This window comes from Carettochelys insculpta, chromosome 18, assembly GCF_033958435.1.
Source record: "Carettochelys insculpta isolate YL-2023 chromosome 18, ASM3395843v1, whole genome shotgun sequence".
In the NCBI taxonomy this organism is placed as follows: domain Eukaryota; kingdom Metazoa; phylum Chordata; order Testudines; family Carettochelyidae; genus Carettochelys; species Carettochelys insculpta.
This window is the reverse complement of record NC_134154.1, coordinates 9,212,926-9,236,484: the sequence shown is the minus strand read 5'-3', so window position 1 is coordinate 9,236,484 and position 23,559 is coordinate 9,212,926. Positions and strand designations below refer to the sequence as shown.

Sequence of the window (23,559 nt, the reverse complement as noted above, 5' to 3'; positions counted from 1 at the left end):
ATCAACATACTTCCCTAGTGTAGTCCAAGGCTCTCTAGTCTCCTGTCAATGTCCCTTACTCCAGGAGATAGTGTGCAGTACAGGGTTTGCTTGCCGAGCTCAGAGAGGTTGATTTTGCCACGTCTTAACCAGACATGCAGAATTGAACTCGAGAAGATCTACTGCAGCGTGTCACTCTTCTGGCAAGTATAGCTATGCCCTTAGCTTGGCATACAGCAAAAGCTGGAGGAAGATTATTAAACAATGGACTGGTATTGAATACTCGAATGACCTGATCCCCCTGTCTTGAGTAATGATTAATGGATAAGGTATTTCAATTCGCTGCAGAGCTATTGGGACAGAACTATTCACTTTTATATTACAGTTCAGTGCCCAAATTCCATCCACAGCAACCATCATGTCTACCAGATAACAATTCAAAGCTACTTTTCAACATATATATTAAAAACAAAATAAGTTATGATAAACAGAAATCCTATTTAGAATTGAAGTTTGCACTATTTTTTTTCTTCTGAATCAGTAAATACGTAGGAAAATAAGTTCTCATCCAGAAGAACACCTTGTTTGACTGGACTGCACATAACTGTTGGGTAAAATAGTTAATCCAACCTGTCTGAACTTTGTACAACTGTTGAAATAGACCTTAGGTAACTGAAAATCTTGAAAGCAAAATTTAACTTCAATCACATGATGCTGATTCACTGTTGGTGTGACAGAATAACTCAAGAAAGGATGTCCAGAGCACACTTCATCCCTCTGACATTTGCCAGCCCCGTTGTAGGAGATGGACAACTGTCTGTCAGTTCTGGTGAGTAGGTAGGCATTTAATCTGGGGGCTTCTATTTAGTAATAGCAAGCTAAAGAGAGCTATACTACTAAAAAAAATAGGAAGGATTCAATATCTTTAGACTGTGCCGTTCTTGTTCCGTGCAAGTAAAGCCCACAGCAGAGTAGTTCTGGACTGTTAGCTGCTACCATGATACAAATAATAATCTTGATTCCCTTGGTCACCACTGAAGTCTACTGAATCTTTCCATCAAACAAAATCCATTAATACTCTAAGTATCAGCACTTTCTTCTCTGATCACCCAATGGCTCCTAAACTGCTCCATCTTTGAGAAAAAAAGATTCAGGAGTCTCTTGTTTCCTGTGGTGGTGGAGATAAGTCACTCTGAAAATATGGACCGGCTGTTCTATCTATGTAGGAGTGAAATCCTGGCTTTATTAAAATCAATAGTAAAACTCCCGTTGATTTCTCTGGGGCAAGAGTTTTACCTGGCATACTTATATTAACATCCATTGTGTCCAGGTGCCTCAAAGAGGCAAATGATAATCTTTCTTTCTTTCTTGCCAGCCATTAAGAGGTAGGACTAGAAATGCACAAGATGAAATTCAGGAAAGACAAGTGCAAAGTACTACTCTTAAGAAAAATCGAATGCACAAAACCAGAACAGAGACTTGCCGACCAGGTGGTAGTACCGCAGAAGAGCATCTGGGAATTAATACTGGATCTGAGTATGAGACAACAACATGTCACAGTTATGAAAAAGGCTAATATTCTGGACTGCAATAACAGCAGAGTTGTATGCAAAACATAGGAAGTAACAGTCCCATACTATTCAAAAATGATGTACCTTTAGCTGCGGAAATGTGTCTCACTTTAATAAAGATGTGAACAAAATAGAGATAGTTCAGAGGAAAGGAACAAAAATGATAAAATGTCTAGATGGCCTGACATCTGAGGAAAGGTTAAAAAACCTTGGCACTTTGACTCTTGTAAAAGAAGAATGATTGAGAGCCTGATAGCTTCCAAATATGTGAAGTACTGTTATAAAGAGGATGGTGAATCAATTGTTTTCCATATCCCCTCGTAGCACCAGTTTAATTTGCAGCAAGGGAGATTTAGGTTGGATATTAGAAAAACTAAGCAAAGTTAGGGTTGATCCTGCTTTAGGCAGGGGGCTCGACTTAACCTCCAGAGGTCCCTTCCAGTCCTAGAATTCTATGATTCTATCAAATCTATTTTATATTTGGGAGAATTTGTCTTTCCGTACATCTTTCTGACTGTTCAAGAACTTCTAAACAGTAAGGCTGTGTCTACATGAGCCCCCTCCTTTTGGAAGGGGCATGTTAATGAGAGAGTTTGAAAGATGCTAATGAGGTGTGGTCATGACTATGCAGCGCCTCATTAGCAAGATGACGGACGTGATAATTAGAAAGTGCCGCTTTCGAATCGCGCACTGCCCATGTAACCAGGGGCCTTTCGGAAGAACCCCCCAATCTTTGAAAGCCCCTTATTCCCAAAACAAATGGGAAGAAGGGGCTTTCAAAGTCCTGGGGGTCAACTGGCCAATAGAAGCTGCCTGGACCATGCTTGTACCACAGGCAGTACAGGATGCCTGCTTCTCCCAGGGGCTCGTGGCACACAGACCACATGGGCCCTGCAGCTGATCACTTTGAGCAGCATGCATGGGCATGGAAGGTAGGGAGGTTGCTTGAGGCTCCTGATGAGCCACTGGCTGGAAGCAGCCTAACCCCTCTGAGTTAAACAGCAGCAGAAGAGGAAGAAAATGAAAATGGTCAGAGAAAAGATATTATACTACCAGCTAAGTCCCTTACATGTGGGGAGGGACTGGAGCCTGTTGGCTGGCAAAGTAGAGCTCACGTACAATGACAAAACAGGAAAGTACAGAGGTCTGGAAAACAATAAATGAATGGTACTGATCACCATTGATAAAGGTGATAATGCCTCACATTTCATCTTTATGTAATGCTGACGGACCTGGGTTGCTGGCCCCATGGATAGAACCTACAAGCGTAAGGTCTAAAGCCCTGCACTTTACCATGCAAGCTGAAGGCCAGCTAGCTCTCTACCAAGGCTGTAAAGCAGAGACTTCACTCACCCCAGATGAGGTCTCAGTGGGAATTAAACTGGTGCTACTAGGGGATATGGAAAACATGCTTCCCTGGGCTGAGGAAGCACATCCTGAGCTTCTGAGACCTTCCAGCAGTTGTTTCTAGCTAATGTGCCAGTTGCAATGCTAACAGAGCGAGGTCACCAGCCCTAGGGATAGAACCTATGAGCATAGGGTCCACAGCCATGCACTCCACCACGCGAGCTAAAGGCCCATGGGCTCTCAGGCAAGGCTACAGAGCAGAGACTTCACTCACCCCAGTATAGCTCAGATGAACAGAAGTATTAGGGACTGATAAAAAGAACATAGTACCTTTCTATTATATTTAAAATTTGAACTAGGTGAGAAATGCGGGTGGATGGAGCAGGGAAAGGTTGGTTGTTTTTAAATTCTGTGTTTGCAGTACAGCCGAGGGATAAATCTTTATGTTAAGCCTGGAAGAGAGAAAGTCTTATTTTACTTTCGAGGGAGTTTGGTTTGGAGAGGCCTTTAACATTCATAACTTATGGTTTACTGTTTATAAACAACCTGCAGATGCAAAGTACTAGAAGTCCATCCTACCTGGACTGACACCCTTTTTCTCCCCACACTGACGATCAAATCCGTACAGCGAAAGCCATGTCATAATCATTGTGACAGCCTACGGCCCCCAGCAGGTTATAGTAGCCTGGTTGAAGGCACATTCATGGGCACTTGGGTCTGTGATTTTATGTTCCTCAGGGCTAAGGCAATAGGAAGGAAGATCAGTGTAGATGGTATTGAACTAGAGAATATAGAGAAGTTTACAAATCTGGGGAGCAACATAATGTATGATCTAGACTGCATGAAGGAAATAGCAACTAGAATAGTGAAAGCAAGAGTGAGTTGGGAAGCGATGGATAAGATCTGGAAAAGCAAAGCGATTAGCTTAGGAACGAAGATTAGCGCCTTGAAAAGGTGTGTATTCAGCAGCCTGTTGTACAGATGTGAGACATGGGCGATAACGAAAGATTCGAAAAAGAAGAATATTGGCATTTGAAAGGAGTTGTTATAGAAAGATTCTGGGAGTAGGATGGATGCAGAAGGTCACCAATGAGGAATTATACAGAAAGATACAGCCAAAAGAGAACCTGCTGCAGACAGTTATAAAATGGAAGCTACAACTATTTGGCAGACCCGCAGAATGAACGATGAATGAACAATCAAGACCCTGCTATTTGGCATAATGGGTGGTTCAAATAGGAGAAGCAGACCCCAGAGAGAATGGGTAGATGATATAGTAGATTGGCACGGAGCTAGTCTACAGAAACTAAGCCACTCTGAACTGGACAAGGAAAGATGGAGAGGAATAGCGAGAGGCATCAGACACCAATGGGCACTGAGCCCACGGTTATTGACGATGATGATGAGGGAGTAAGGCCCAGCAAGGGTCAGCCTTCAGCACCAGGTCAAATCAACACCTGGGGCTAATTAAGCACCTGCAGCCAATCAAGGCCTGTGGAGCCCTTGAAAAGGCTTCCCCTCAGGTAAGGAGGGGGAAGGAGGCAGGCAGACCAGGAAGGAGGAAAGGTCTATGAAGGAGAGCCCTGCAAGAGAGCAGGATTGCTGGAGCTACAGGGGAAAGGGTCTGGGCCAGGGGCCTGAGTGGGGAGCCATTGCCCTTTTGGCTGAGGGAGACAGCCCCTCCAGCAGCTGCTGCCCAGGGTCCCTGGGCCGGAACCTGGATGGAGTGGGAGGGGACCAGGTTCCCCCCAGACCGCCCCACACTCCCCAGGACAGCTCGGAAGGCGCAGGGGGAGCCTCAACGTCCATGTGGGGACTTCCCCCATTTATGACTGTGCCTATGATGACTACGGCTCAGTAGGCCGTGCGCTCCCCTGGAGACAGAGCAAAAAGGGGCCCAGCGACCCTCCAAGGCATTACCTTACCCACCTCAAAGCGCTGGACCCACAAGGCATTGCTTGGGACTTTGTCACATCATATATTTTGGGCTGTGTCCATCCGTGCCTGCCTGGGCAAGGTTCTAGCTCCCCTTCCACACACACCATGCCACCCCAGCCCATCCCCTGGGCCAGCACAGGGCCTGGGCCAGCCCACAACAGAGCTCCTCCCCCAGCCAGCGTAAGGCTCAGCCCATTCCCTTTGGGTGTGTATTATAAGAGGTTTCCAGCTAGAATTTTATTCCAGCTCAACTTCCATTTCCCTGGCCAGCACAGGGCCCAGCCCAGCCCAGCCCAATGGACCCCCACCCATACACCGTGCCAGCCTCAGCACCTCTCCCAACCAGTGCAGGACCTGGCCCAGCCCCGCAAACCAAGCCTCCCCCTGCACTGTGCCAGCCCCTTCCCCAGCCAGTGTGGGGCCCAGCCCAATCCCCCAACTGAGAGACACACACACACACCCCACACCGTACCAGCCCAGGTCCCTTCCCCAGTCAGCACAGGTCTCACCCAGACTCCCCAACAGAGCCCCCTCCACCAGTCCTAGACCCTCCCACAACCAGCATGTGTCCTGGCACAGCCCCCCACACCACGAGAGCCCCAGCCAGCATGAGGCCCAGTCCATAACTTGGAATGTGTACTACAGCAAGTTTCTGTCTTCAACTTTCTTCCAGCCCAACTTCCACTTCCAAGCAGAGCTGCAACGGCTCCTCTTGTATTCAGTAATTTTCCTTGTACCAGGTAGGATTTATCTTTAACCCGGTCCTGTGGACAATGATTCTGCTTTAGGGGTGGGACTATGAGCTTTTAGAAGACTTTCAGGTATAAACATTATCTGTGGTGAACACAGTACATGCTTTCAGAGAGAAGAGGTAAGTACGGCAGACAAGGACGTAAGACCATAAGGGAACCTAGATCTATGACAAGTTGATGGAACATTGCTTTTCCTTTGCAGATGCAGTATCGGGGATTGATTCAAATGATCTTAGTGCTGGGAATTGGTGGAAGTTTCCCATATGGGTTCCATATTTCTATGATCAACTACCCTTCCCTGGTAAGTAGAAACTTCCCAGAAGGAGTGTTCTTATATTGGAGAGGCCTGGATCAAGGACACTCTTAAAATTTGCTAAGCTTTTCAACAAACTCCGTTGCCATTTCTTCAAAGATTTATTTTCCATTATGGATCAAATTGGATATCACATGGATAGGGCATCTTATCCCCAGATAGGACAGTACTGATAGAGAAAGAGATTGTCAGCTCGGTAGCAGAAGGAATGTCCTTTCTTGCACTCTAAGACGAATGACACCAAGATAAGTTCTTAAATGTAGGAAACTTATTTGCGAGAATGCTGGGAGGTATTTATGTGCCTCTAGGCCAAGCTTCAGGATATTGGTACAAACAATTTGTATGCAAACCTTTTATCTTTTAAGATTTGGGTTTAAATTTTCCCTTGCATAACAAGAGAAATCAGATGTGGTGACCTTACTATAAAACCGCTACCCCTTAAAGCACCATTTTGCAGACTCTGCTTAAAGGTAAATCTTACATCCTCTTCAAGAGAGAGTTTTAAAAATGGCTTCGGAAACAAAAAGCACTCACCATATTCATTTAGAAGGTCATCAGGAGACCTGCAAGAGGCCCAGTTATCACTAAAATGAAATGTGTTTCTTTAGTACAGCCATGGGTGGTGGGTGAAGGCCGGGCTTAAGAAGGCAAGCCCCAGCCCTGCCCCTGCTGTGCCCACCACAGCCCAGCCCCCAAGGTGGTCACTAGCCCCAGACCTGCTCCCCCCTACCCCACCTCCCAATCAGGCTATCACATCCCTTCCCCTCCACCAGCACCACCTAGCTTTCTCCCTCTCTTGTCCTGCAGCTGGGCAGCCCTGGCAGTAGCCGGACAGCCGGAGGCTCTGGCCCCAGGAGCAGGCAGGCCGCTGCACAGCAGACCCAGCCTTTCCAGCCATCCAAAGGGTGGTGCAAGGGACCACCTTGGTCTTTTTGACAAAGCAATGACTTCCAGTGCCTCTATTACCCACCGACCATGAGTATAGCTCTCACAAATGAATGTTTCCACATAGCTCAAGTCCACAAACCTGCATCTAGAAGGTTGGCTTTACGAAATCACAGAGGATGCAGCCTTTTTCTGTGGAATTATGAAGTAAAGCCTTCACTTGAGTCTACTGAGGGGACAGTTCCTATTCCGTAGTCACAATGTGCTAACAGAAACAATCATATCCCACAACAAAAAGCTGCTGCAACAGGCTCATTGGTGATTCCAGAGTAGTGTGATAAGGATTCCTGTCAGAGGGTATGTCTACACTAGGAACAAACTTCAAAGTAAGAGAAATCTCTGAGCTGCAATTTATTTGCAAAATTTGTCTCCATTAACCAAGGATTAAACAGAGACTGGGAGTGGCTCGCATCTTACAAAAACGGCTTCTCTGCCCTGGGTGTTAAGATCTCCCCATTAGACTCTGACAAGGGCTCATATCCCATGTCTGATCTGAATGCTTTTTCCTCTTTTGATACGTACTATTAATAATGGGCCATTTCCACCTTGCTGAATAGACTTTGTCAGCTCTGACCCTCCCTTTTACTGGGACCCCACTCTTTAAATACCCCTCTGAAACCACACTCATGAACCTGATGAAGCGGGTCTTTGCCCACAAAAGCTTATGCTCCAAAATATCTGTTAGTCTATAAGGTGCCACAGGACTTCTTGTTGTTCTCGAACCTACAGACTAACACAGCTGTGTCTCTGATACTTCAAAGTTAGGTACTACTTCGAAGTAGCCAGCAGAGAGTCTACACACATTTCCCCTTACTTAGAAGTTAAGATGACCTTCTAACTTAACTTCGAAGTAGGGAGCCCAACTTTGAAGTCCTCACTCCATTCCTGGGAATGAAGTAGCGCCCTACTTCGAAGTTTAACTGCGAAGTAGGGTGTATGTAGACTCTCAGCTTCGAAGTTGCTTACTTCGAAGTTGTACTTCAAAGTAAGCAACTTCAAAGTTCTTTTTGTAGTGTAGACACAGCGAGAAAGTAGTGGTGCTAGCGTAACACAGAACTGAATCTGGAGTATACAGCATGAGCTCCTACCATATGAGCTAAAAGTGACCTGTTAGCTAAGGCTCTTGAGCAGACTCATTCTCCCTGTAAGTGGTCTTGGTTCAACTACCTGCGACAGAACCCTACATCCGCTAGGTATGCGTGTTACACTACTATCTTGCATAGAGAAGTTAACAGCTTTTTTTAAAGGGCTGTGATTACTATTGCATCACTAGATGTAACATTTTAACTAGTATGTCTCCCAACTGCATATCAAGCTGTTCAAGCAGTGTAGTTTTTATTCGCTCACAGAAAGTTGAACTATAGGGTGAGGAGACTAAACTCTTTCAAATATGTAAATGCTTTTCAACACAAAATTACAATGTGCCTTTTTAAGAGTGATTTTTTTTAAAGAATATCAATTTGCCTTCTGTTACTTGCACTTGAGTGAGCTGTTTGAATGAGGGAAAAATCTGAGGTAAATGAGGCTAGCACCCCCAAAATGTCAGTAAACTTAAGTAATGTCGTGCATTAGAGAAAAGAGATTATCTGATAGTGAAAAATATTTATTGGCATTCTATCCTTTAACTGTAAGTTTAACCAAACATGGCTGTGTACAGACACTGAAGTCATCAGTACAGAATGAATACCACTTCAGTTAAAGCTACGAGACAGTACAAAAGTGCTACACACGAGATAGGCAGTTAGGCTATTTCTATGTCTAGAATAAAGGGTTTTGTCAACAAAATAGTGGACAAAACCCGTGTAGCGTCCAGACTTCCAAGCATGTTCTGTCAACAATAAGTCAACAGAACACAGCGCTTTTGTCGACAGCTGTACTCCGCTTGCCACGCGGAAGATCATTGCTGTCGACAGATCTCTTGACAAAACACCACTGTGGATGAACTGGGGTGGGGAGGGCTTTGGGGCTCTCTCTCAACAGAAAAGGCCTCCGAGACACCATGCAACCCTGTCTGCTGTGGTTCTGGGTGATGGTTTTGCCCATAGAGCAGCCGGGCAGTCCGTCCACTCTTTGTCTATAGAGCAGATTGCTCTTTTGATCTGCTTGGCAGTCTGGCCGTGATCTGTTGACAGAAGTTTTGTCACAAGATCTCGTCAGGCACAGACTTCTGCCGAGAAATCTCTGTAAAGTCCCTGGGATCAGTGTGTAGCATGAGATAAGTTCCCCTTCCTGCTGTAATATAGCGTCAGGAAGTGGAGCCTGCAGAGGGGCCTGGGATCACTAGCCAACCTCAGCTAAAACCCCTAAACAGCCTGATTGCTGATCACTTTGTTAGGACAGCTCTTAAACGCAGCAGCAGCACTGAGCTGTGGCACTTGCTTAATGGTGCATCTCTCCTCTGGCTGGTTTGCTCTCTGCCAACCACGCCCAGCCCTCCTCTTGGCTCCAGACTCCCACTCTAAGCCCTGCTTTGGTTCATGACTCCCTGCTGTTAGGCCTAACTTTTTGCCATATCTCATAAGATTTGGTCCTTCTTAAAATCATAGCCCCAGAAATCATGTGATTACAGGAAAATTTCAGCTTCCATTTTAAAAAAAATGTTTAGTCCTTGTGCCCTAAAGGCTCAAAAACCAGAGCAAAAATAAAAAGAATCCCAAATTATACTCAAAAGCACAGGGTTTTTAGACCAATCTGATGATGGCAGGGAGGTGGGGAGGTGTTGGGCTGACTCATGATTTTTCAATATTTGAAACTGGTAAAACAGCAAAGACCACAACAATTCAAGTCATATTTAACAACAATAACCAAATATACAAAGAAATCAAAGACAACAGCCTGAACCTTCATGACTAATAGCACATAGGTCTGCTACTTGCTCTAAAAGAAAGCTCATTCTCTTGTAGTAAACTGTTCTGGTTGACAGGGCTAGCCAGTTAAGAAGAGACATGATAAACCATTCTAAGCCAGTCTATTGCATAAGAATTTCCCAAGGCTTCCTGAAACTTCAACATTTCTGAGATGGCTGCATAAGAAACACCTGACAGGATTACAAAGAAAATAAACTCAAGGTGAATTTTCTAACTTTGAAGTGTCCCAACTATCTAAATTTGTAGCTGAAAATTTGGCAAAGTTGAAGCTAAAATTTGTTTCAGCAGTAAATGTTGCCTTTTAAAACAGGTCCAGGATTACAACAATAGATCAAAGTTGAAGCACAGTAACAGAAGAGTATGAAGAAAGTCCATATTTATTGTGAATTAAACATCTCATTTTTCTCTCACAGCACATTAGGACGTTTATCAATGAAACCTGGATACAGCGATACAACTATCCCCTCCATCATGAGACCATTATGTTGCTGTGGTCCTTCATTGTGTCTGTTTATGGCATAGGAGGAGTGCTAGGGAACATATATGGTGCCTACCTTACTTCAAAATATAGAAAGTAAGTATTTCTTTCAACAGCTTGATAATCAGGATGGGGGGGAAGCGTACAAGCAAAGAACACAGTCAACTCTTGTATTAAATTGCTTTAGTTTGCTATCATATCCAATCCAGAGAACAAGTATGCTCATGATGAAGTGTTGTCCCCCTCTGAAGATGCACTTACCATCACTCATTGGCCGTGTCTACACGAGCTCCAAACTTCGAAATGGCCACGCAAATGGCCATTTCGAAGTTTACTAATGAAGCACTGAAATGCATATTCAGCGCTTCATTAGCATGCAGGCGGCAGTGGCACTTTGAAATTGACGCGCCTCGCCGCTGCGCATCTCGTCCCAACGGTGCTCCTTTTCGAAAGGACCCCGCCTACTTCGAAGTCCCCTTATTCCCATGAGCTGATGGGAATAAGGGGACTTTGAAGTAGGTGGGGTCCTTTCGAAAAGGAGCCCCGTCTGGACAAGACGCGCGGCGGCGAGGCGCGTCAATTTTGAAGTGCCGCTGCTGCCCGCATGCTAATGAAGCGCTGAATATGCATTTCAGCGCTTCATTACTAAACTTCGAAATGGCCATTTGCGTGGCCATTTCGAAGTTTGGGGCTCATGTAGACGTAGCCATTGACTAGTGCCTATGGAGTAATAGGAGGTGCAGTTTCCACACATCATCCTCAAAATCACATGTCTCCAGTACAGAACTTCCAAGATCCCCAAACCCAGGAACAGGAGTCATGCATGTTCATTCAAACAGACGTTTCTGAGAGACAGTGATATTCAATTTCCACACTTGAACTAGCACAAATTCAATTTTTGAGAGATGTAGCTAAAGACACTTGAGTAAACCTGAAACACGAAAGCCCTTGTTTAAAAAAAAAAAAAAAAGTCAGATTTCCAATGAAGCGTATTCATTCTGAGGTGAAAGCCATATTAAAACTATCATAGTACCTATTCTAATGAAAATCTGACACTGAACATTAAAAAAGGAACCCACCGCAGGAAGTGGGCTTTACTCACGAAAACTCGTGGCTTAATAATTGGTTAATCTCTAAGGTGCCACAAAACTGCTTCTTATTTGTGAAGCCACAGACTAGCACAGCTAACCCTCTGAGACTGTAGTTTTGTGTAAAAGACTGTTCCATTTTTAGAAACTGCCTCCCTTAAAAGTCTGTCCAAAAGCAACTCCATTACGGATGGAGAAAAGATTCCTCCTGCATCTGGTGTGTTCTCAGTGCCTCATATGTCACACCAATAATTTCATTTGCAGAGAAATTAGCAAACAAACCCACTGGTGTGTTTCACTTAAATTATCCGCTCCACCACCCACTGATCCTCATACAGTTGCTAACTTTGGTTGAAAGACTTCCTGGAGGTTTCATCACATGATGTTATCTTTAAATAAAGATAATTATTTAATTCATGGAGACTATAATAATAAAAGTAATATGTGGACATGCATATATATCTCATAGATCTGGAAGGGTCTTGAAGAGGTCATGGAGTCCACTAGTCCCCTGCACTCACAGCAGGACCTATCACCATCCTGGTGCTTTTTTAAAAAAAAAATAAATAAAATCTAACCTACCCCAGTACCTCGAATGCCCCCTCAAGAACTGAACCCCCAGCGTACCAGGCCCATGCTCTAACCACTGAGCCATCCCACCCAACTCTGGTACAATCATGGAGGGTTAGTAACCCTAACACCTTATAATAATTCACATATGCAGTTGACTCCCACAGATTCAAATTGTTTCTGTAGAACAAGCTGATATTCTGGTGCCATGAATTCTCATGACTTCAAGACTCCAATAGCAGCCCCAGTGTTTGCCCTTGATCATTTTGTTCTTTGAGTATAATTCCACATTGAACTCTCATCCTACAGAAATGCTGACACATGCTAAGCATTTATAAATATGCATGCTTCCAAGATATATTCATAAAATAAAAGCTTTTCAATTCTGAAAGTGAACAGCCATTTAATTTCTACTGGAAATACCCAGTGTGGGTATCCATATAAACCATGCCATAAAGGAACAATAATTACTGTACTGTACTTACATTTAAGATGTTCTCCGCTTGAATGTTGGATAAGTAACAGCAAAGACATTAATCCAAAAGGACCCAAGATACTCCTATTTTTACAGAAAGAAGTGCCAGATTCTCATGAACCTGATCGTGCTAGTAGCTGCGCTTTTCATGGGATTCTCTAAGATGGCCAAGTCCTTTGAGATGATTCTGATTGGACGCTTTCTCTCTGGCATTGCTGCAGGTATGATTTCTGTATGCACCAAAAGGGAATCTCCTTGCTGTCTGAGTATAACCACCCTTCATTATTATCATTCTTCTAGAATTATTTTATATTACCGAACAAGCATGTCACAAAAGATACCATAACAAAGCACTTGGGGAAAGATGGAGTGGAAAAGAACAATAGGAAGAGCATGGGACAACAGTTAACATTTTCCTCAATTTAATGGCCATGTCCCTTTCTTCTTTCCTGTCCAGGTTCCTCTCTCAATATACATGCTCAGTACACAGCAGAGATTTCACCCAAAAAGCTGCGTGGATTTTCAAACTCCACTGTTTCTATTTTTCTGACACTGGGAAAAGTCTCAGGACAGATTATGGGACTAAGGTAAAACAAAATCTCCTTACCACCTTTCTAAATGCACAGCAGCTAAAGCTGATAAATAAATACCATACTCTAAAAATCCTCAATCAGTCCGTCTGTGTTCACATTCAAATGTTTTATCTTAAACCAATAGATAGCTTTTTACTAAACTTGAGATTTTAATGTTTAAGACATTGGACACAGAAAAATCCAGCTATTTAACCATAATATGATTTTCCCTGCTACAGCCTTGCTATTGAGTGAGTTAGCCTGACAATTTCCTAAGGTTTATTTGAAATATCTTGGTGGGATCTAGCACATGGGACCATAATTGAGATGAGCAGGTCCACCGAATGGGAAAGCAACTGCTCCCAGGCCTGGAACTCCCAGCCACTGCTGCTGCTACCATGGCAAGGGCCAGAACCCTACTCATGCTAAATCACTGCTGGAGTACCATCTGGCTAGGTCCAGGCAGCCTTGAGGATTGCAACAGGAGGGAGCATGCCACGGTCTGGATGGCTTTGTGAAGCTGGCTGCCCCCCAGCCACACCTCTTTCTCCCAAGACCCCACCTCCACCTTGCCCAGGATCCTGGCGAGGCTGTCCGCCCTGCTGGAGATGAGTAGCATGTGAGAAAGTTATTTAGTTCACAACTAACACCAGAAGCTCATGAACTTCCTAAAGTTCATTGTGGGACCTATGGCACCTTACAGACTAACAGATATTTTGGAGCATAAGCTTTCGTGGGCAAAGACCCATTTCATCTTTGCCCACAAAAGCTTATGCTCCAAAATATCTGTTAGTCTATAAGGTGCCACAGGATTTCTTGTTCTCAAAGATACAGACTAACATGGCTACCTCTCTGGTACTTGTGGGACCTAATGATTATCATTAGAAAGTTTTCCAAAGTACTGCTGAGTTTCACAACATTTGCCAGAGTGTTGACCCTGTTTGCAATGCTTTCACCATTTGCGATCTCTGTACTTACATTCAGAAAAAAAGTTACCAAATTTTAACATAATGGTTTGATCACGACTGCATTTTTACATGTTCTCTCCAGTGAGCTCTTTGGAAATGAATCATTGTGGCCATTGTTGTTGGCTTTTATGGGATTCACAGCACTTATTCAGACGATTATGCTCCCATTCTTCCCTGATTCCCCCTCTTACCTTCTGATACAGAAGAATAATGAGGATGCTTGCATGAAAGGTACAATATTTACTTCCCTCATCACAGTAAATTATCTAATTTGTTGGACTATAAGCCTTTGTAAGAAAGGAAAGTAGACCCCAAATAGCTCACCACCCGAAAAAGCCTGCTGTCTTAATGTTTGCTTTTTTATTAAATAAAAGTTTAAAAATTATTACGTTTAAGTCAACTCAGCATTAGTGTGAGATGACGTACTGACAACGCTGAAGACAGAACTCTTCAAGATATCTAGAGAACAAGTACCTTCCGGGTAACAAAAGTTGACTAGCACAAAATGCCCCAAAAACGTGCACCAAATGATGTGGCGACACCAGCTCAAAGGACAGGGGACTAACTAAGTTTCTGTGATTCAGATAGGTTAAAAGGATTTATTAAAAATAGTGATGGAAATGAATTGAACTATTTATTTTCTCTCCTGCACAGCCATTAAGCAGCTCTGGGGTGAAGGAGATCATCAAGCAGAGGTTGATGACATACTGATGGAAAAGGCTGCAATGAAAAGCACCAAAACCTTGCATGTCCTGGAAATATTTAAAGAACGATCCTTGCGTTGGCAATTGTACATTTTAATCATCACCATAAGCGCCTTGCAGCTTAATGGCATCAATGCAGTTGAGTTTTTCCCTGTGTAAATATTCAGCATCATCGTAAGGTAGCATTTTAAAAGCCTGGTTATTTGTTACACTGTCTTTTATATTCTATGATGTATATTATGCAGGGATTCAGACTACATTGATGATCATAATAGTCCCTTCTGGCATTAAAATCTTCACATCTTGGTTCTCTTCTTCCTGACCACTGTGTTTCTTGTTGTTGCCATTACAATTCTGCTCAGATTTTTCTAGTATGGAATCCTGAATGCATTTTAGCAGGTTTGCCAGTATAGATGGTACCTTCCCACAAAAGTCTGGGGTGCTTGTTCCTCCAAAGAGCCAGCACAGGGCACTCTCTAAGACATGAGGGAATCTCCCCAAAATTGTTAACAAACAGTGTGATCAGGGCAGGTATTCAATGCCCAATTCTAGGGTGAGTCTCTTCCAACAGAAGAGGTAGACAAAGACACACATTGGCTGCATCACACTCTATGTCAAACACTGTGGATCCATCCCCTGAGGTCAGTCGATCAGAGTCTGCTGTTCAGGGCAGAGGTTCTAAAATTTAGGATTGGCAAACAGAGACAACTATGCAGTTTTTCATTCAGTGCATGGAGATCTAAGGATATACAGTCCTCCAAAGGAAGCAACGGGGGCATGTGCACAATTCTGAGTGTCAGCGAGGAAACACAGAAAGCTGTGGTTGCAAAGACAGGAATGAGTAGAACAGACAGAACTTCTCACTGAATGGCTACGTCTACACTGCAGAGATCTTTTGAAAGAAGCTTTTGAAAGGGGGCGCTCTTCCCGAAACAGGAAAGGAAGAGCGATTTCGAAAGGAGCACCGCATTCTTTCGAATTACTTTTGAAAGAACACTTTTTGTGTGTAGATGCTCCATGGGCTCTTCCAGAAGAGCCCCCGTCTTTCGAAAGAACTTGCTAGTGTAGACACAACCTGTGTGCGGTAGCTCCTTGTACAAGTGAACTAAATAGCACCAAAATGCTTTGCCAGTGAACTGCCTCTGTGCATGCAGACAGATCCCCCCCATCAGTAAATTTGCTGCGTATTAGAATATTTTTGTCTGATCTTTGGCACCTCCAAGATAATTTTTCACACTATTTTCTCTCTGAATTTTTCAGGTCTATTTCTACTCTTTCGAAGTGTTCCGTACAGCAAAGTTTGAAGAAGACCTCATCCCATACATATCACTAGGACTTGGGATGTGTGAAACCCTATCATCAATATTGTGTGTAAGTCTCACCAAACTGAAGTTTGTAGGAAGAAAGGAATGTGTTCAGAAATAGCAAAAAAAATTTCATGTGCGGCTTTGACAGAGGAGACCTATGGGAGATAATCACTCTTTTGTGTAATCATGAAATTTCCTCCTACCTCTAAGCTACATGAAGCTATGAAAGGCAGCCCATCCCCCCAATTAACTTTGTAGTATTGATTGTCTTTGTACTCATTTTCACTCTGTGAAATAAGTTTCACATCATGTGTGAACCAACCATGGTTTTATATATGTAACCCTTTTTCTTTCATCCCTCAGTTATTCAGGAGCAGGCAGCACTCAGTTGTGTGCCTGTGCTCCTGATAGGTTTAATACTAAAGGAGCTCCTGCGCGTCCCATTGGTGATGCTGGATAGTTGGGAATCCCCTTTCCACCCCTGATTTCTAAAGTTTTGTAAAACAGCGCTGCCTTCACCTGGCTGGCCATGTATACACATAGTGGTGTGCCTTTAGAAACCTATGACAGTTATAATCTGGGTTTACTCCCAAATAGCAATTGTAAATAGCAGATATCTAATAGACCAAATTAGAATTAACACACACCTTTACTTAACAACTTATGGAAACAGAGGTACAGACTAAACATGGATAAAACCAATTAACTATATACACAGAAACCAATGAAACTTAACTGGCATGTACCTGGCCATCTTTATCCCACCACAGAGTGTACGCTCTTTAAATTATCACAGTTCCAATTACTTGCTTGCTTTGGCATGCAGCTGTTTTTCACTGGATTGCAGACAGCTTGGTGAGGGTTCTGTGTGTCAGTCCAGGCAAAGCAACAAGCTGACCCAGTTCCTCTGACCTGGAGCTGGCCTCTGCAGCTGAAGTTCCTTCCCTGCAAGGTCTCTCATTAACCAGCTGCAGCTCCCCAAACCAGTTCCTGGCTGGGAGAAAACTTCACAGGTGCTTTGAAGTATTCTGTTCAACCAGCCTTGACTCTCCAACAACAGGAAAGGACCATCTTCTTTTTTCTGCTTCCCCAAAAGCCTCATGGGATTTGTAGTCTCTAGAGCAGATTGTAGCGCACAGAATTTTCCCAGTAACCGTCAGAGGCTGCTTTATACAGAGGGGCCTACATACAGATAACTGATTTGTGAATAAATAGGAACAGATAGGAAGAGAAAGGGGCACAGGTCCAATAGCCTCAAAAAGAGCAAACTCCCATGTGAAATTCTGTATTGATGTAAGATTGCACAGTTTGACACAGATCTTCACATAACAGAAATTTATGAATAGTAACAGAGAGGTAGCCATGTCAGTCTGTACTCCAACAAAACAAAACAGCAGAAATGTAGCACTTTAAAGACTAACAAAATTATTTATTTGGGAATAAGCTTTCAAGGGACAGACCCACTGCATTGGAACACCTGCTTTGTGCCTTACTTGCTGCAGTAAGCCTCAGGTTTGGACTACCTATGTATTGACTTATGACCTTTCCTCAGCACACAAGATAGTGCAATAATTATTTCTGCAAGTATGGCAGATACATACAGTTTATGTCTGCACACACTGCATTCATGGCTAACAAAACAGAGTATCTCTAGATATTCAGGGATCAAGGCAGATGCACAGAGAGTAAATTAAAACATATCTCTTCCCCATGATTTTAAAGAAGAAATATTCAAGTGAAAAAATATTTCTCAGTAAATCAACAAGAGTGTATAATAACAGATTGTATAATAACAGAGAGGTAGCTATGTTAGTCTGTACTCCAGCAAAACAAAACAGCAGAAATGTAGCACTTTAACAAAATGATTTATTCGGTGATGAGCTTTCATGGGACAGACCCATATCATCAGATCAATCTCATTTCCAAAACAGACTGACATTTATAAGTCATTTATAAGAGGACCAAAAAAAAAGCAATAAAAACTGACAAATGAAGTACATAAGAGGGGGATGGGGGTGGGGGATGTTAATTGTCCTGCCTGCAATAATTACATGCATCAAAGGAAGGGAAGCTGTCCTTGTAATGTGTGAGGTAAATGATGTCTCTGTTCATACCTCATGTTAATGTTTCAAATTTGAATATGAATTCCAACTCACAAATTTCTCACTGTAATCTGTGTTTAAATTCTTTCCGGTCCAGGACACAAATTCTCAGGTCTTTAATAGAGTGGCCCACTCCACTGAAGTGTTCACTGACTGGCTTATGTGTATTGAGTTTCTTGATGTCTGCTCTGTGTCCATTGATTCTTTGGCAAAGGTTTTGCCCAAACTGTCCAATGTACATGTTGGTAGGGCATTGTTGGCACATAATGGCATATATAATATTGCTGGAAGCGCATGAGAATGTGCCCTTGATTTTGTAACTAACATGGTTAGGTCCAGGGAAGGTATCCCCAAAATAAATATGTGGACAAAGTTGGCAGTGGGATTTGTTGCAAGGAAAAGTTCCAGGATTAGTATTACTGTGGTGTAGGCTGTGATTGCTGGTGAGAATCTTTCTGTCTAAATTAATTTTTCTGGCCTAAGAAGCAGTCCCCAATACAAGTCATAAATTGAAATGTCAGTAAAATTCATCTGATGTTTAGAGAGTTTCACAGTTACTTCTATTTCTGTTTGTATCAACTGACTAAGACTTTTGAGAAGAATACTAGGAGCTTGGGAAGGAATCAGTTCATTTAAAGCTGAAATTAGCCACATTTGTGGTGGTGTCTTTTCTGCTTTACAGAGCTCCCTTATTGAGCCATTTGGCAGGAGATTGCTGCTGTGGGGAGGATATATGCTAATGATTTTTGTCTTAACACTCCTCACAATGACTCTCTCACTGCAGGTAAGGAAGTTTCCTAATGTGTTTTCCCAAGGACTTGAAACTGCCCACACACTGAGATGGGGAGGGGGATACCTGTGTATCTCACAGAGGGTGTGGGGCTCCTGCTGAGGGTAATCTGGCAACCAGGTGACACCTTTGTACTGCAGACAAAGGAGGAGGTGGAGCCTGAGGGGGTTTGAATTGGAACTGGGAGTTGGGAAGCAGTGAGTCTTGGCTGAGAGAGAGCAAGACCAAGGAGGGGCAAAGCCCTGGCTCTGGGGTCCCCTCGGGGCCTCCTCTCCCCAACATGGATTTGACTGCTGCACTGACTCCTCTGTACAATGCTGTGTCCTGTTGGCTAATAAACCCGCTGTTCTCCTGCTGAGTGAGAGTCACTCCTGCCTGTGGACGGGATGCAGAGCTTGGGGGACCCCGAGCCCCATCACACACACATAGGTACCCACACCCCACTAAGGGTGGGGAGGAAACTGAACTTCCAAAATGCTGTCCTGTTCCAGGTGGCATGGTCACGTTTCTTTCTAGACCAATCACCTTGCAGATCTATAGGACAAATGAAGTCATTCACAAGCCATCAGGTTGATTGCTTAGTCATTAGGGAAGGTAACCCTGCCCTATGGGTTGTTATGGGAACTCCAGTAATGGCTGTTATTAGCATCTTTAAAACTGAAAACAGACATACACTTCATATTTCCACCTTCACATAGAAGAATGATACGTGCACAAAAATGTGATATAGAGATTCAGCAGGTAATAACATTGAAAGTGGTACATTGCAAGCCACATTTTGTCCAAAGCATTTCTGAGTTATGCATATTTATATTTTGAACCCATTTTCCATGAAGCATGGTGGGTGTGGGGTAGGGGGTCCGTCACACCCAGGAAACATAGCACAAACAGTAGATCGAACAACTAGTGATAACAAAGAAGTAGTTGAAGTTAAGTCTTCACTCGTTCATCATATGGAATTCCATACTCTTGTCAAAACTCTCTATTCTGTCTTGGTCACATAGTCAGCAGGTTTTCCCAGGCCAAAAAAATTTGAATTTCAGTTCCGGTTATCTTCTATTTGTTTCCAAGAGGTTCAGTCCTTTTGGACTTTTACTAAAAAAAAAAAAAAAAAAAGAACATAGCAATGCAATTAAGTGTATGGCTCTTTAATGCCTTTGAAAATTCGACAGCTTGTACTTGTGCTTGCTGGAGTAGATAACCTCTGTAGTGTGTATCGGAGAAATTACAACTACACTTTTCTCTAAGCAAAGCATGTACTCCACTATGTCTTCCAGAAGAGTTTGTAGCTCCATCAAATCAGTTTGCAATTCAATTTAGAAGCACTTAACTCGAAGGTGTCACAGATGTCGCAAAAGTGTCCTCTATAATCAGAACATCTAGAACGAATCTACTGGCCTACCATGGACATCAAGATAACATACACAATGACTAAATATACTTGATGCCTATTTGCACTTGTGCAGTCATCAGTTATGTATGTAAATGCTTGAATATGGTGAGAGTTCTTCACTTTGTCATCTGGTGTGTTTTACTGTTGCACTGCAGCCTGCTAGGGAGTCAGCTGAGTTTGTTTAGAACGATAGTGAGCATTTGCCAGCCTTGTCCAGAACCACTGTCCAACTTTAGGATTAACCAGTAATACTGCATGTAACCTTGGTCTCCAGTTTGTCGTGTGTGATACCTCTTCCTGAAATAGTATATATGATGCAACAGCCATACTGGTTCACATACACAGAGTTATGTCTCCGGCATTCTTAACAGCCTCGTTAATTCTTTCTAAAATTGACTTGGACTGTGACTGGCTTATAAGGCTTTTGGCATATTGATTCAGTCCAGAGGCATGGTGTTTTCCAGCCTTTTGATACAGGGTGCTGGTATTGGCTTGGCCAATCAGTCTGTCAAACCAAGTCCCTCTACTTTTACAATGTAAATACACAATATGCCCACATCTTGAATACCAGCATCAATCCTGATGTCTGATCTTTCCTCCCAGGCAGGACTTTTCACAACAAAATTTCCACCAAAGTGAATGTCAATCACCATCGTGGACAGCAGGATGCAGTGCCAGATTTCCAATTGGGGAAATATCAATGCCAGTGTGCTAAGGGCACCGAAAAGTTAAAACTGGGCAGCTGTGAGTCTTAACTAGGCAAGGTGGCTGCTGAAGGCGCTGGAAGTGGTCCAGCTCCTTCCCAATCTTGGCTGCACCACTGCCTCTGCCCTGAGCCAAGGAGGGGCATAACCAGTGGCCTCTTCACTCAGCACAGGCAGGTCAGAGCACAGTGCCACACTGGGCTGCAAGAGGGATGAAAGATGCCTGAAGATCATTTGCTGTGGGGAGAGGCACTGTTTCCCATTTGCTTCTCACTTGGGGTGTGTGTGCTTTGCCGTGGACTAGGAGCGCCATGCATGGTGGAGAAGAGGATGCTGAACATACTGTACAAGGGCATGGAAATCCAGCCCTAGCAGGGAGGATTCTGTTCTATGCTATTTTAAAGAATATGTTCTCATTTTGCTTTCTTACTCTAGCATCGATTCTCTTGGATGTCTTACTGCAGCGTCACGCTGGTCTTCATGTTCGTTATCTCCTTTGGAATTGGACCATGTGAGTATGTCCACTGCCCCATGCCACTCACATGCATGAGAACAGGTGGGTAAAGAACAGAACACAACTGTGACGTCTCTAGAGACCAGCAAGAGACGGGGAGTTAGCTTTCTGAATATATTAACATAAGGAGACAATGTGCACATAAATGGGAAAAGTGGAAAGAGTACATGAGCATTTAGAGCTTTACTGGTGATCTTTTACCGGCTCTTGGTTTGAGCATTGGCTTTGTAAACCAAGGCTTGTGAACTCAATCCATGAGGAAGCCACTCAGAGGTCTGGAGCAAATAGATTAAAAAAAAAATCTGTCAGGGATGGTGCTTGGTCCTGCCATGAGGGCAAGGGACTGAACTCAATGACCTCTTGAGGTCCCTTCCAGCTCTGTGAGAGATGTATATCTCCATGTATAACTCAGAATGTACTATGCTCGTCCACCAGGAGAGTCAAGAATAAATCCCAGTGGAAGAATACAGAAATACTCTGCTACTAACACAATTCCTCACAACAGAGTGTTGATAAGTACATATTTAATGATCAGCTCCTTTATTCAAAACATTAAATTGGGCACTTTCTGCCCATGGAGAAGCATTGATATATGAGACCACAAAAGAGAAAAGGGATGTGGATTAAACAACTTCTTGTACTGATGGTGCATATCAATAAAATGTAGAACCACATAAATCACGTAATAGAGAAAATATCCCAACCTGTGCACTACAGTCTATCAGATTAGGAGGCTAATGTTTACAATGTTTGAAAATCTGTATTTTTTTCTCACTGCTGCCTCCCAGCAGTAAAGGACGGTATCTGCATCTCACACATTAAACATCCTGTTCTTCATTTCAATTTGAAACCAACAAAATCAAGACTTTACAACACAGTTTACATCTATATAGCTGACTTAAGTCAGGGACCTGGCCAGAGCCCATCAGTACTGTTTCAAATTCAGAACAGCAAGTTATAATAACAATTACTTAGAAGTACATGTCATCCATTAATCTCAAAGCATGGTACAAAGAAGGTAAATATAATTTATCTTCATTTTACAGATTAAAAAAAAAACCTGAGGTTTATGGAAGCCAACTGACTTTCCAGGTTCAACCAGCATGTTAGTGGCAGAAGGCAGTGCATGTAGAAGTACCCAAGCTAGCTTTGATCTACTTTGTTGGGGTGGGGAAGTGCTGTGAAGCTGTGGCAGCAGCATGACTGTACAAATCTGTCTGTGTATTTGAGTGGCTATTCCACGCAATCACCTGTCCTGCCACAGCTACACTGCTATTCAAGCTAGCTGGATGCAAGCTAGCACAGATAAATGTACCCACATTGCAGACATTCCTGATTAAAGCGTACACCTACCATGAGTCCCAAGTCACATCTGACTTCTCTATCCACTAGCCTCTGCCTCCCTTAAAAGGAAAGACAACCCAGTTTCTGTGAATTTTTGCACACTGTGTCTGTAGCACTTCTACTGTCAGAGTTCTGAGACTTGAAATAAAGTCATTTTGTTGTAGTAGAGGATGCTAATCACACAGAACCCTGAAACAGGCTTACTATTCTATTGTCAGTTTGATGTTCTATGCATAGGCCAGTGAATTAAAGTTACTGAAGAAACTTGTCTTCTCCAGCCGGAGCCACTATTGCCATAATAACTGAAATCTTCAGCCAGTCTTTCAGACCATCGGCCTTTCTGATTGTTGGACTCCTCAACTGGATGTGTCTGTTTGCCCTTGGAATGAGTTTCCCCTACATTGTGGTAAGTGATGCTGTTAACCATCCACCTCCGGACATCATCTGGCTGAGGGCACAGGAGTACATAGGGATAGTACCACAAAATGTGCTGTAAGATCTCTAATGAAAGCCTGTAGCACACTGCTCATCATAATCATGCAAAATGTTTGTACGGATGTTCTGTAAGGATTTCTATGCAGAAATACTGAAAATAATGTTCTTAAGGTTTTTGAGTAGTAACTGGCCACTAAAAAAGTGAAAACAGGTTCCTTTTTTTGTCAAGAAATGTTTACTTGTTGGTTTACATATAAATTAAATACTATACGGGTCACAAAGCTGCCAGCAGCAGATTCCAAGCAGAGATGGCAGTTGAGTTGTGACCCAGAGAGCCAATGGCTTCAGGTGGATGGTGGTGGTGGGACCTATGCTTTGGGACATAGCCTCCCAATCATCTTTG

The 23,559-nt window shown here is 43.2% G+C and overlaps 1 protein-coding gene across 2 annotated transcripts in view; it reads left to right on the top strand.

The window, feature by feature from the left end:
- Positions 1–715: 715 nt before the first annotated feature.
- LOC142022585 (solute carrier family 2, facilitated glucose transporter member 11-like) overlaps positions 716–23,559 on the top strand; it is a 28,908-nt gene continuing 6,064 nt past the window's right edge. For both annotated transcript variants that reach the window (XM_075012586.1, XM_075012588.1), the window contains exons 1-11: positions 716–808; positions 5,790–5,888; positions 10,126–10,286; positions 12,420–12,544; positions 12,781–12,910; positions 13,946–14,094; positions 14,518–14,705; positions 15,828–15,938; positions 18,659–18,760; positions 21,299–21,374; positions 23,000–23,127. In XM_075012586.1, coding sequence (XP_074868687.1) covers positions 785–808; positions 5,790–5,888; positions 10,126–10,286; positions 12,420–12,544; positions 12,781–12,910; positions 13,946–14,094; positions 14,518–14,705; positions 15,828–15,938; positions 18,659–18,760; positions 21,299–21,374; positions 23,000–23,127 — 1,293 coding nt within the window. In that variant the 5' untranslated portion in view covers positions 716–784. The remainder of the gene's footprint in view (positions 809–5,789; positions 5,889–10,125; positions 10,287–12,419; positions 12,545–12,780; positions 12,911–13,945; positions 14,095–14,517; positions 14,706–15,827; positions 15,939–18,658; positions 18,761–21,298; positions 21,375–22,999; positions 23,128–23,559) is intronic.